The sequence below is a fragment of the Ptychodera flava genome, chromosome 9, assembly GCF_041260155.1.
Source record: "Ptychodera flava strain L36383 chromosome 9, AS_Pfla_20210202, whole genome shotgun sequence".
In the NCBI taxonomy this organism is placed as follows: domain Eukaryota; kingdom Metazoa; phylum Hemichordata; class Enteropneusta; family Ptychoderidae; genus Ptychodera; species Ptychodera flava.
In genome coordinates this window covers 40529222-40542931 of record NC_091936.1, presented here as the reverse complement: position 1 = coordinate 40542931, position 13710 = coordinate 40529222, and the positions used below count along the sequence as shown (strand labels likewise).

The following is a 13710-nucleotide window of genomic DNA, read 5'->3' as shown; positions in this document are numbered from 1 at the left end:
TTACTGAATTGCTCTGAGAAATGTACTTGCTATTCAATACACACGGAAAAGCACATGCTTTATGCATGTTGTTTCTTACTGTCAATGAAACTTTCAGGTCTATATTACAACTTAGATTAATGCCAGCACTAGCAGTTACTTTGTCTAGAGATCTACAGAACAGGCTATAGCACTTTGCATGTACCATGAAGTCTTCTCGCAGTTCTCCCATTGTACCCATTCACCACAATGGTTTGACCTCAACCCATCATAATCAATTGTGGCTCTGGACCTTTTTATTGGAAATTGGGATGAGCAATAAAAAACCAAAACAAAACAAAAAACCTGCAAAATTGCAAGATATCTTACTTGTAATAAATTTACAGTTAGAAAAATATTTTTCTTTTTGTATTGCATTTCTTTGTCACTACATACCTACTTTACTCCATTTATCTTCATGTTGATGTGTTCTCGTTTGAGTTTTACTGTAAACTCCATTTGCTACCATAGGAATTGGAACTGTAGGGATTTGTTGACATCTGTTGCCCAAATGCGTGTTCTTGTGTGGACATGTATATACTGGTATAAAGTGCTGCTGCATGTATCACCTTTGTATTTGGTGTGTATGTAGATTGTGTTATCAGCTTTGTCGAAGTGAACATGCTGGTCTCAAACTGCACTAAGAAAAAAAAAACTTGAAACTAAGAAAATCCTACAAAATAATAACTCCGAACCTGTCATTCACGAACTATCCAGATAGTTTTTACCCAGAAATGGATGGTAAGCAAGGTTTGTGAAATAAACAAATCTCTATTGTACCATTGACATTCTCCTTTTGTTTGTAATTTTGTTGATTTTGTTTTGTTAGGAGCATTGCCGTGCCATGGTTCCTTCAGTCCAAAATTTGTAGTTCATTATGATTTTTATAGAATTCTTTATTAAACCTACGGAGCTCAGATTTATATTTGCAGTGTCCATTGAAAGAAAATTGTCAATTTATCTGTGATTTGGTTATGAAATGGTTGAATAGTGGAAGGAAATGTGGTTGACTAGGAAGTACAACTATTTTCAGAGTGGAATTTCACACCTTTCCCTCTATAATATTTTTTTTGTGGAGGCCTAATGTTGGCACTGAAAAGGTATCATAAATTTGGTAAAGTAGGGCATACATGTTGACAAATATCTGGGTCAAATCAACCTTTGTCAAATTTGTGGTTCAGGACACATTTTATTTTATTTGAAAGCATTTAGTATTTCTCTAGTCCTCTCACGTTATGCTACATGAAAATCAACTTTCCAAATATTGTTAGATAAAAGAAGAAGAGAAATCATGTTGCAACCTGTCCACTTTAAAACTCTGGCCTTTGTTGATGGTGATTTTGTTTATTTTCCACACATGGTTACAACAATACGGGGAAACTGCTATCTTTGAGAGTAGATTCAGGGACCATCTCATGTTTCTTCAGTGCATTGGTCCCCATGCCAAACTGTAAATTTAAAATGCTGGTATATAATGTACATACAGTGGCTGCAATGTGTGAGTGCTGAAGACACCAATGAATATTGATTTAGATTTATGTAATAAACATTTGTGAATCATCCCCAGAGATAATCCTTGTTATGTTGTACATTTTGAAATGAGTCACTTTTTGGATAATCTTATCGATTTAGCCTGTCAAAATATGTTACATGTCTCCTGTAGGATGGTTTGTTGGGGTCTTCCCTATTATGCAAATGAGCGCATGGCTGCCCTTTTATAAAGAGCTCTTACTTGATCCCATTACAGTGAGTATATAGACGGCCCATTCACTGAGCGGCAGGCATACCTCATTGTCAAGTCTCGACAAAAGCACAAAAGCGTTTCCCAAATCACCTTGATCATTAGCATGAGAAAAACATCCCCCATCTGTTTGGAAGTCTTCATTCATTGACTACTACTACATCAAGCAAAGCGGAGGACGTAACGTTACACAGCCAGTCAGATTTGAATCGTCAGTGATACCAGTCACGTTCCTAGCACTTGCTTCAGGTCGCTGAAGTCTACACTGCCGTCGTATCTGTAGACTTTCAGAATGTTGCTCAACAAACAGCCGTATGGACATGGGGTTACTTATATCCCATACTGCCAGACAGTGCCACACATAAGAGTTCCTGTGGTGGGTTGTTTTTTGTTACCATATCATTGTCTCATACCAGTAACAACATATGACACCAGTGCTTACGTGTATCATCCTACTTTTTCATATAGGTTTCATTTTACTCACCAACTTTTTTATATGTGTTTAACCACACACAATTTCTCTCTTTCAGCAGTTTCATCATATAATTTTCCAAGATCTCATATAAAGTAGTGGAGCAGATTTTTTCCACAAATCCAGTGTTGCTGTTATGAAATTAGGAATTTTAAACATTTTTGAATTTTTTTCCAACAGGTGACTTCACCCCCCAAAACTAATTTACCACACGGATGGAGGCAAGAAACAGATGACCATGGCGATCCTGTGTATATTAATGAACATACAAATGATAAGGTGAGTCTTTGAACAGACAGAAGGTGAAAAAATCCACTGTGAATGTTGACTATCATTATCTCTTTGTGCTATCCAGTGTGTACAAAACACACTAACACATGGCACCTATTGTTCATGGTCTGTTATAATCTGTTCAGTAATGCAGCATGTTGTGAATCGTGTGTGTCTTTGATCAATACACAGGGTGAGTTCATATAAGGACTTTTTACTTTTTTATCAAAGAACACATTTTTTTGTCAGGGATGATAATATGAGTGAATCTGAATGCTATATCATCAACTGGTGAATGCAAGAGTTACTGAAAACAATGAAATTATGAAAAATTATGAAAAAAAGGATGGCACCAGAGAACATGGGGACATGGAGCAGGAAAGATTTCATTGTTTAGGTGACATCCCACTTCCTCAATACTTCAACTGTGAAACATGGTATTTTTGTTGAAAAAAAATGATGTTGTAGTGAGAGACCACAATTAACTCTTTGAGTGCCAAAGTCAATTTTTGTCGCCTTTATAAAATATACCCCAGTCAATTTTTTCAGATTTTTGCCAAAATTTTGCTAAAAAAATTGTAGCCTATGAAATGTGATGCCCATTTGGTCCAAAATTATCCAAAAAATACTAAAAATTCTTAAAATTTGGTAAAATTACAGCACTCAAAGGGTTAATGATTTCCTGAAAATGTATAAAATACACTGTTAACACTTGTTCAATACAGTTATCTTTGAACTGTTAATAACATTGTTTTTATTACAGGATAAAACTTTTGTGAGTTTTCCTTTGTCCTTTGTCTCTGTCAGGAGTCGGTAATCTGCCTGTTTTTCTTATCATCATTGAATCAGACACATTGTGTACTTAGGTGTAATCCCATTAATTGACTTTCACTGTCACTTTGTCACAGTCAGATGCAAAAAATTCTGCATTGATCTCCCAGGGGGTGCCCGCTCCTAGATTGCTTAATCAATCAATTAGGTATTCCCCCACAGTGGTTGGTCAGCATCTCCAGTTGAAAGCTCTCAAGTTCATTTTGATATATTAGTAAATTTGACATGCCGAGGGTGGTCTATTTATTTCACCTCAGTGATTTTCATTACGCTGAAAGAAAAAGACACAGAGGTTATTGCAAAATACGTGGCAGTGAAATTCTTGGATGATTGATTTTATGGTAATCAACACAAGTGTAAGACTAGGATAAACGGAACAAAAGCATTTTATTTATTGACTCAATGATTGAGAATTGACCGATGCATTCTGTTGTCTTCAGTGTCTGTAATAATTATTTCTCCTGACAATTTCAAGTTGGTTTGATGTAAATTTTACAGCTAATTCAAACACTTTTCGTGCTGTATGATAAGCATGGCAACAAACAGAATGTTTCCCTTTTGATTGTTCATCGTCTTATACACCGGTGAATTTTCCTAAATACAAGTGTGTTTGTCGATGCTCATCTCCAGCTGTAGTTCGTAACCCTTTCATAACGTATCATTGGAATTATGGGAAGAAGGGCAACAGAGAATATTTTGAAGGGCCAGAACTTGTAACTTTTCGGATGATTTTTTCCCCCCGCTATCTTTAGCATACACAGTATTCAGCCTGTTTAATTGAGTTTGTACATGTGTAAACTGTATTTTGGGTATTTTACACTATAGACACAGTTTTGACGACCTAAATAGTGGGTGTTTTTAAACATACTCCAGGGAGTGGAACAAGAACTTGCAATGGACACACAAAACAAACATTGGGGAAAAATCATCAAAAGTTAACAGCTACTGGCCCCTTAAGCAGGGAAGTCATAAACTGATTTAAATAATTACCATTTTACTGTGACTAATGGTTTTAATTACTTTCTCTTTTCCAAGCTTCATTAAGCTATTTTAAGCATATTAAATGTTAAATTGAACGAATTAGCAGAGCTCTCTAAGCTGAGGTGTATCAAATGTTTCTTTTACCCATCACTTTAATTTCATTATCGCAGTTTTACTAAATAAAGAAGTCATTGCCGAGAGTGAGTGTGAATCTGTCATCCCAGTCCGTTTACCTCCACAGAGGATCAGTTATCTGTAGCAAACGACAGTGTAGTAGCAAATTTCATGGTGAGAACAATGCCCAATGAGGTCTACCGGTATAAGAAAAAAATTCACTGTGTGTTCGCATCAATGATTGTGCAAGACTTGTATTCACTTTACTGACAAAACGATAAATCGTGATTACTTGTAGATGTAAGACACGTACAGGTATTTGTTCGCTACTTTGTCACAGTACAAGCCTTAATGGCGCAAAGTGATTCCTGAATATCTGCGGCAAATAGCGAAATTTTCTAAATGAGTAATCAATAGGAGCGAATTGAACGTACATGAGTCATACCAATGTAGGGTCTGAGCTGTGTTTTGCTTTTTCAATGAAGTGCTTTTGGAGATGTCAGCTTTAGTGTGAATCACCTCAAAGAGACAGGATTGTTCACACTTCACTGCGTTACCTATCTGTTAGTATATTACCAATTTTCTATTTTTGTCACCATTACATCACATTCTTGTTGAGTCATATTTTTTTTTACCCAGATCTACAACATTGTTTTGTGTTTCCAAGTCCCTCCCGACCTCCGATGAAAGCAAAGCGTCACGATACCTGTGAATAAAAAAATGATATTGCAGTATTTTGTGGAAGTAGATCATCAGGCACAAGTGAGGAATATTGGAGTCCGTGCTTAAATGTAAATTTAAGAAACAGTAGATCTTTAAATTTACAGCAGAAACTGGAGAGCTAAGAAGAGAATTCTTGAATCTAGAATTTATTGTTGCAGTGTCTTCTATGCGAGATATTTCATGCATGGTGGGTTGATTAAGTCATCGTGAGACAAATTAGTGGTTCCACTTTAGTTTTAAAAAACAATATTCCAAGAATGGTTTGGCTGCTTAGGGATACTGTCAGTCTAGTATATGAAAACTGTTCATTTTAGAGCAGTTTAGCCTTTCAGACATGAATGACTGTGTGATTCAGGGAACATGAAATGGCCAAAAGCTGTAACTTTTTATAATGTTTTTGCTATATTTGTTTTTTATATCATCTACAGTTTCTTGGCCTTCTCCCCTGTGCATGTAGAAATTCCCATAATTCATCATCTCGACACACAAATTGTACATTTAGAATGCACTAGTATTATTGTCTACATTTAAATTCTAGTCCGGACCAGAATTCACTTGACAACAATAACAGTGCATTCTTTGCAATTACCAGCTGCGTTGACAAGCTGAATACTGTGTATCTCAATGTACTTTAAAGAATATAACAAGAAACTGTCATTGACATACAAAACAAAATTATAGTCACTAAATCTCCAAGTGTCACAGCCATTGGTCCTGTAAACAAATTTAATTTCAGGAACATATATTAAGTAAATCGTGTTTGAACCCTGGTACCTGTTAGTTTTACTCAAAGATTATTTCTCTGATATACAAAAGGGAAACATTGGTAAAATGACTTAGACACTCTGGCTGTAAATTTTACCATTCTACGTTAAACTTTACTCAGGCTCTAGTTTCACACTGGTGACTGGGTGCTGTACATTGTGAGTTCAAACCTGATTGAAAATTTACCGTATTTGTAAACAAGGTGGCACAGCAAGCCAGTCAGACATCACAGATATAGCCACTGCCCGACTTAAGTGTGGAAATTTTGTTAGGGTTATTGAACCCAGCCGGTTTCATTCAGCTGCGATGTGAATAGTTTGTAAGTCTGTAGCCTAAGGAGGGGTTGATGTAGATTGACTAGACTGTAGCATATTCAGCTCGGCCGTTCACCCTGCATGTGATGAAAGCTTCATTCTGCAATTGACTTGCTAGCTGTGGGTAACCTTGAACCATAAATCCCTATATGCATATCCTCTATTTTCATGGTGCTTGTTGCGCAAGTCATGCAAACATGAACAACCGCCAGCATGGGCCCTGTTCATTCATCCATCTGTTCATCCATCTATCCATGCATTTATCCATCCATCCATCCATTCATTCATTCATTCATTCAGATTAGCAACAACGACTGTAGCCACTTTACCACAAATAACTAAATCCACTGATTACAGTCTCTGTATGAATTTTGTATGTTGGTAGAGGTTGGGCAATGAACTTGTTTTGTTTTCTACGATTTATGGTCTCTACAACTGCCATGTGTATAAGTTATTCAATTCAATATAAAAAGTTGATTGTGTTTTTTTCTCAGACTTTGTCACTCATTTCAACATTATACTTTACTGTGTTCAGATAGTTGGAAATACAACCTTTCAAGTTTAATTGAAACCGAGTGGTTCCAGTTGGTTTACGGTATTGCACAAACTATACTTTAGTCGGGGGAAAAAAAGCAAATCATAACCAGTGATGTGTCAGTCATTTCGTAGTCCTCTCCCTGTATGATACCTGAGGGAATATTGTAGAATTTTAATGTAGCACTCAGACTAGCTGCTGTTGAAGTTAACATCTCAGATTGTATTGTCATTTTACTTAATGGGCATTTGGGTATGACATTGCCCAAAGTGTGGGACATGTATCTTATCGTATAAGTACTGGCAATAGTCCAGCCTGGAGGCTTAAATTCTGTATTAGCTTTGCAAAGACCCATGGCTAAAATATACATTCTAATGTCCTGTATTGTAGCAGATATCCTTGATGTTACTAATGCCTGTTTAAAATGACCTTTCATAGTCTATTTTTGTTCAACACCGCTGAGACCTTGCTTTTCTGAAAGCAAAACAAAAGCAGAACAGCGATGAATGGCGACGTTTCTTGTTTCCATTATTTTGTCCCATCATTACAGAGATGAAAGTAAGTATTTAAAGTTGCACTTTCTCTAAGCGCACTTATGCTGCTGTGTGCATCGGGCAGGATGTGGGTTTGCACCAACAGTCAACAAACACATACATGAATGAACATTGCTGAAACACAAAATCCTATACTCCATTCATGCTTCACACATCATGTGCAATCCTTGAAATGGTATGCATTGAACAAGTCAATAACTCTTAAACGTGCCCCCAACATTGTCCAAGTTGCGTATTACCGCACTCCACAATCTAGTCCGTGATCTCTCCTTCATGACTTCTTGTGTTTATGACATGGATATCCTTACAGATAGGAGAGTAACGTTATCATTAATGTGACTGAATGTGTCTTTTATCAGGTATTCTGAATTCGATGTTGACAGAATGATAGATAACCTTCTCTATACGTAAGGCAATTATAGAAAGTGCTAAAGAACATTTTTCTTGTGGTGGGAGTGAACATTGAGTGTTGGGCTTTTGTTTGTTGGCAGAATAGTTAATCAAGTGAGTGATATGATTAATTGTTATGGTGATTTGTTATGCCTTTCACTCATAATGTTATTGTATATCCTCATGCATGATTATCCAATCAACCATTTATTTAAGGTAGTACGCACCTCGAAAGTGAAAGACTTAAACTTTTGCTCAAACTTTCCTTAAGGAATCTTTCAATCATGCTCTTTTAAAATCAAGAATAAAAATTAGGGGTCACCGTGCAAATTTTGGTACTAGAGAAACAAATAACCCAAAGATATACTGATATTTGAAATTCAAAATGGCCGCCATCCCTATGTTAGCTCTATGGAGGAAAGTATGAAATTTTCGAATTTCGAAAAACTAAGTCAATGAAAAGTTTTCTTACACCAAGAGCTTTACAATGAACCCCCACAAGTGGTATATCAGAGGAGAATTGTAAACATTTGAGAGTCTGAATATCTGTCCCCGAGGTGCGTTCTACCTTAAGTACCATCCCTCTATTCCCAGGGTAACCTGTTTTTAGTGAATCCTTTTTAATGAAATAAAGAATAAAACAAAAAACAGTCAAATAATACCTCACATTCGATACAATATACGGTATCTCAGAGAGTGTTTCCAAGAGGCGTTACTCGTAAAGTAGTTCTTTCAAAATGGCAGTGAAATTGCGAAATACCAATCATCATTAGGGTAGGAATATAAGTATTACATCGAGTAATTAGAATCGATAAGGCGTAGGGCGGTTATTAATTTCCGTGTTGAGTGATGAAAACGTGGAGATAAGCCTTAGAAATATCATCATTTTGAAGGCTGCGACCCATCAAAGCCCCCAAGCTGGCCATCTGTCAGGAGGACAGTACAGGTTCATTTATTACTCGGATATTTATTTCAGAATCTACAGTGATGCTATTGTTCTGGGATAATAGCGAAATGGTCTTTGTTGGTAGATTTCAGCGAGGGTACTTCCCTACCATAACAGTGACAATCACATGTTATTTTCGGAAGTGTGTAATATGGTTTATTCTGCAAAATGGAAAACATGGGCAGTGTTTTCAAAAATCTTAACCCTTGTGCCAAACATCACAAGTACATGTAACATGAAATAATGGCACCCTAATTTGAAAATTTCCCACCTTAGGAAGTGTTTGTTCCAAATTAGTGAAAACATTTTTACAGCTGTTCTCTGATACGACTTCATAAATTCTACATATTTATATGAAATAAAAAGTTGACAGAACTGACAGAATTTTTGGAAATAGAATGTCTTTTTTCAACAAACTCGTCCTCTGACCTAAAATAAATTAGTTTGTTGTAAATATTCCATAAAAGAGATTATGATCTAGCTCCGGACTCTGAAGATAATGCAGCAGAAATGTTTTTATTGCATATAGCAGTATTGCGATCAACAGTCCTGGCTATTTACAGCTGACATCCAAAGTGACTGTGTTATATGAAATGCTATATTGTAGTTTGACTTGATTGGAATAATATAATACAGCAAATCTGTTCCACGATACATTATATGCTTTCTGAGTTCAACAAATACAAAGTCAAGCTTTGTATGGTTTTGCTCCGTAGTGACCGCAGTGAACTTTTTAGTGATATCACTATTTCCAATCAGCTCTTAAATTACAAAAAAAGTTTGAATTAATCCCAAGGGTTGTTGATATTAGTTTTAAATGCTTCCTTTTTTATGACATTTTGAAAAATTGCCCATTGCATACTGAGACCCATTTTCACGCAATTCCCTTCTTGTATTTGTAGTATGATAAGCTCACCAGAAGTATTATGACATAATCATCACCTTCTAGATGTCAAATTTTACCGCTATTGTGTGTGTCCTCATGAATCGGTGAAATAAAAAAATAACCTGTATTTATTCAGTTTGTGAATACTGTCGGTACAAGGTTCCAATTATCAGTGCAAGTTTCACTTCATCAAGTCTACCCACTTCGATCTCATTAGTTTCAAGAATTGGACATAGTTCACAATGACACAGTATGCCCTTAGCCCAATCTACAGTCAATAATGCAATCCCTTTGTGTCTCTGGATCCATTTTCCGTGCTCTTAACCGGAGACCTAGGTTTATCAATTGTATCAGCTTAGTTTCCATTCTTCATGGTTGAATATTAACAATACAATTCAGTGATATTTGTAACAAAATTCTCTCGACAGTAACTGTTGAAAAATCCTTTGTGTTTGTAATTCTTCATTAATAATTTATTTATAACTTTCATGAAATCTGTCAGCATCAGAAATAGGGTATTGCATAAACAATATTTCTATCCTGAAATTTACATGCTTATGGAATGGGCAAGTTTTGATGTTGCATTTATCATATGTACCTTGTGAAAACACTTTTTGTATATTATAAAAATTTTGCATGATTAAATTCGGTACCTTTTATCAGTGTTACAGTGGTAGTATGTGATCAGAGAAATTTGAGTCATTTCCTCTGAGCTTTTTTTCTTGTCAAAAATTATGTTCAATTGTTATTTTGCAAGATGGAAGGCAAATGGGCTTCTCAAAAGGAAGCCAAAAAATGATCAGGAAAATTGAATTTCTCCGTAACTGCCTCGGGGGGAAAGTAAGCTTTCATTGTTTGGGAAATTGGTCGGCTACAATAGGCCTTATGAGAGAAAAGACTGAATGCGTGCATTTCCAGAAGCTAAAAGTTCGAAATCGTTACACTCAGATGTGAATTAAAATCCTCCAGAGAGGGATGAAGCCTGGCCAACTAATGAGGGGCTTAGCATTGTTATGGCTGACTTGGGGAAACAAGATGCCGGGGAGAGTTCCTGCATCTCATGATGGCAGAACCGCCCAGACGGAGTCTGAATGCCTTTGAATGTGAATCAAAAGCCGTTTTTCAGAAGGGAAGAAAATACTGGAGAAGTACAATTTTTATATGCTAATATAACATGGAATTTTTTTCTCTCGTTGCATTACAGTGGCATACTTCACAAGATCCAAGTGGTAAGGTGTATTACTATAGTGACAATGGAATAGATACAGCGTGGGAACTGCCAGAGGTAAGTCACTCCAGTCTATCAATTCTTCGTCTTTTGAAAAGGGAGAGAATACATCTGCCATAATGTTAATCTTTTCCCCCCGAAGCCGCCCAGCCATCAGCCTGACTTTGTACTAATGAAACCTAACACAGTGCAGTGACTTGTTTGAAATGTTGTGCAAATTAAGAATACAGATAAAAAGACAATGTGTAGAAGCTTGTTGAAACCAGATTTGTCACTCTACACCTGACATTGAATCACACAATACGAGGCAGAAGTTAAAAAGGGTACCTTTGTGTTTTTAAGGTCAAGTGTTCAGCCAATGGTAAAATGAAATGAAATGAAATACTTTTGCTTTTGTTTACAATTGATGTTACATAAATCCCCTGCAGCAAAAAGACTGTGTGGCCGATTTGTTTATGAAAATGTTGTAGTTTAAACTATATCGTGTAATGTGTTCTGCCCAGTGAAACACCCAGTAACTGCATCTTTTGACAATTCTTTTCATGGTTTTGTTGTATGTGTCAGCAGCAAGTTTCCAGGTTTACTTTCCACAGCATGTCAACATTTGACTGTACATCTGTGCCCTGCATTGTGTTGGTACTCAAACTCAAGTCTTTCCTTGACTCGATTAAAATCATGTACAATGTCATATGCTGACATGCCACAATGACAAACCAAATACTTGGACTACCTCATGCTCTAGGGAGTAGAGCAAGAAAGTGTAATTGATACATGTAACAACAATACTGAAAAAAAGTCAAAAGCTACAGGTACTGTAGTTTTAACAGGCACATAGAAGTGATTCACAGACTCTATTGCTGAATCCATTGTTTAGGGAATTGATACAATTCTTTCCCAATTTGCTTTTTATACAAGATATCTTTGAAGATCATATTCCATGTGTTCAGCATGTGTTCAATGTTGCAAAGAGTCTGGAAAGTTAAAAAGTGGTGATATTTGGTGCGAAGTAATTACACTTTCTCGAAATGCTTATCATTTAAAGTACTGTATTGTAAAAAGTGATACATCCTGAGATTGAGAGAAACTGAGGTGCAAATATCATTCCATATAATATCAGTAGTTTGCTAGGAGAAGGTACTCTTGCACCCATCGTGTCAGTAAAAATCATTTCTGTCATGTATTCTTTATTAAAGACAGTATAATGTCTCTTGCTAGATTCTTTCTTTTCTTCCAGATCAGTTTTTCACTGAATATACAAATGGTATTCAAAGTGCAAAATTTGACGATTTTTCAAATTCAGCATATGGCTTTTCAATATAGGATTTTTTAATGTTGAAATCATGAAAAGAAATTTCACAACTACCTGTGATATCATTTAGTGACCAACTTTTTTTGTGGATCAGCTAATTGAAAGATATTAGTTGTGAGTGTGTTTGTCATTGTGAGGAGCATAGGATTCACCATGTGAGGGCGCTTCTCATATTGGCTTGCTGCTCAGGGCAAGTGTGTGCATGAGAGGCTGACTGTAACAGATGATAGAGTCCAGTCCATGCTGTTACATTGAGGTGCTAAACAGTGACACTTTAGTTTGCACTCTAACAAATGAGCAGTATGACTAGAAACTCTTGGTTAGTTTATGTAAATTTGAGAAACTTTATTGTAGGTTACAGGTATGTTGATAAAGTATGCATGAATGTGTGCCTGTGTAAGTGTCTGTTTTGTATATTGCATGTTCTACTTGCTAGTACTAAACTTGCATGTCTATTTTTCCAGTTCTTGATTGAAGATGGTGTCTATTACCGGTACTCTGAGGTTTGTTTCCTATTGTCTGGTCTGTCTACCTCCATTCAAAAACAAAACAAGCTGTCATCCTCCCCATGCTCAACTACGTGTGTGCCATGACTTGCTGCCATACATTTGAATGAAATTTCATTTTTTGAACCGTCTAGTTAGTAACTATCTGAAGGTAGCACATGCTTGGAAACTGAACGTTTTGAAACGTCTGCGCATGGTTTGTTTGAGGTAACTTTAAACAGCCAATGTTCTCTTTTGTAATCGAGAATAAATTCTTGGATCACCAAGCAAAATTTAGTATGACAGTGAAATTTACCTAGACTTACAGATATTTGAAATTCAAAGTGTCTACCAACTCTATTATAAAAATTGACTTTCAATTTTCACAAAAACAAAACTTTCAAAATTGTATTTTCTCCTCTGGTTTCAAAATGAACTGACAAAGCATCAGACTAAAAGACTACTGTAAAAATTTCAGTGTCTGAAATCTGTCAAATGTAATGCAAATGAATGATGGATCTTGTTAAAGTGTTTTAAGTCTGGTCCTCTAAAATGTTGACTTTTCTCTTTGAAGTCACTGCCAATCAGTGAAACGTATTTTTTTTTATCCGACTGATAATTCCTATACCTAAAAAAGTATCCTCAAATCAACATGTATTTGTGCATGTACAGAAAAGATATACTTTATTAGAAAAACAAATTTGCAACAGTTAGGGTTGAAGGGATTAGTTATTAAAGTACATCATGTCAAACTGAATTCTGCAGTATCTGTGCCTCAATGTTCAAGATGCAAAATCTTCAGACATATAATGATACTGCATGCATTTTGTACAAGACTTCTTGTTTTCATGCAACATAAAGGACCAGAGGACTAGCAAAAGTACCGTCTCTTCCTCAATAAACTCTCATACTGATCCATGACATTTGTTTGAAAATTTGAGACCTGGAATTCTAACACACTAATGCAATCTGGCATATCAGTACTGTAGAATGGATCAAGCGGCAGTCTTTGCAGGACTAACAGTTCCTGTACAATCTGTCTTTACAGCATTCGAAAAGACAAAGCTATCCTTACCTGAACTTATATTCTCAGGTTTGTTTTTTTTCCTGGATTTGGAGTCAATCTGTGTGTCTCTCCACATTTTGAA

The 13710-nt window shown here is 36.1% G+C and overlaps 1 protein-coding gene across 5 annotated transcripts in view; it reads left to right on the top strand.

Annotated features, from left to right (window-relative positions):
- The window catches only part of LOC139140994 (rho GTPase-activating protein 15-like), a 67848-nt gene that overhangs the window by 38001 nt on the left and 16137 nt on the right, over nucleotides 1–13710 (top strand). For 2 of the 5 annotated variants that reach the window (XM_070710518.1, XM_070710522.1), the window contains 4 exons: nucleotides 2412–2510; nucleotides 10745–10825; nucleotides 12542–12580; nucleotides 13611–13655. In XM_070710518.1, the coding sequence (XP_070566619.1) occupies nucleotides 2412–2510; nucleotides 10745–10825; nucleotides 12542–12580; nucleotides 13611–13655 (264 nt within the window). Of the gene's footprint in view, nucleotides 1–1824; nucleotides 2136–2411; nucleotides 2511–10744; nucleotides 10826–12541; nucleotides 12581–13610; nucleotides 13656–13710 lie in introns of those variants that run through there. The other 3 variants (XM_070710521.1, XM_070710519.1, XM_070710520.1) reach the window with 3 other exon arrangements.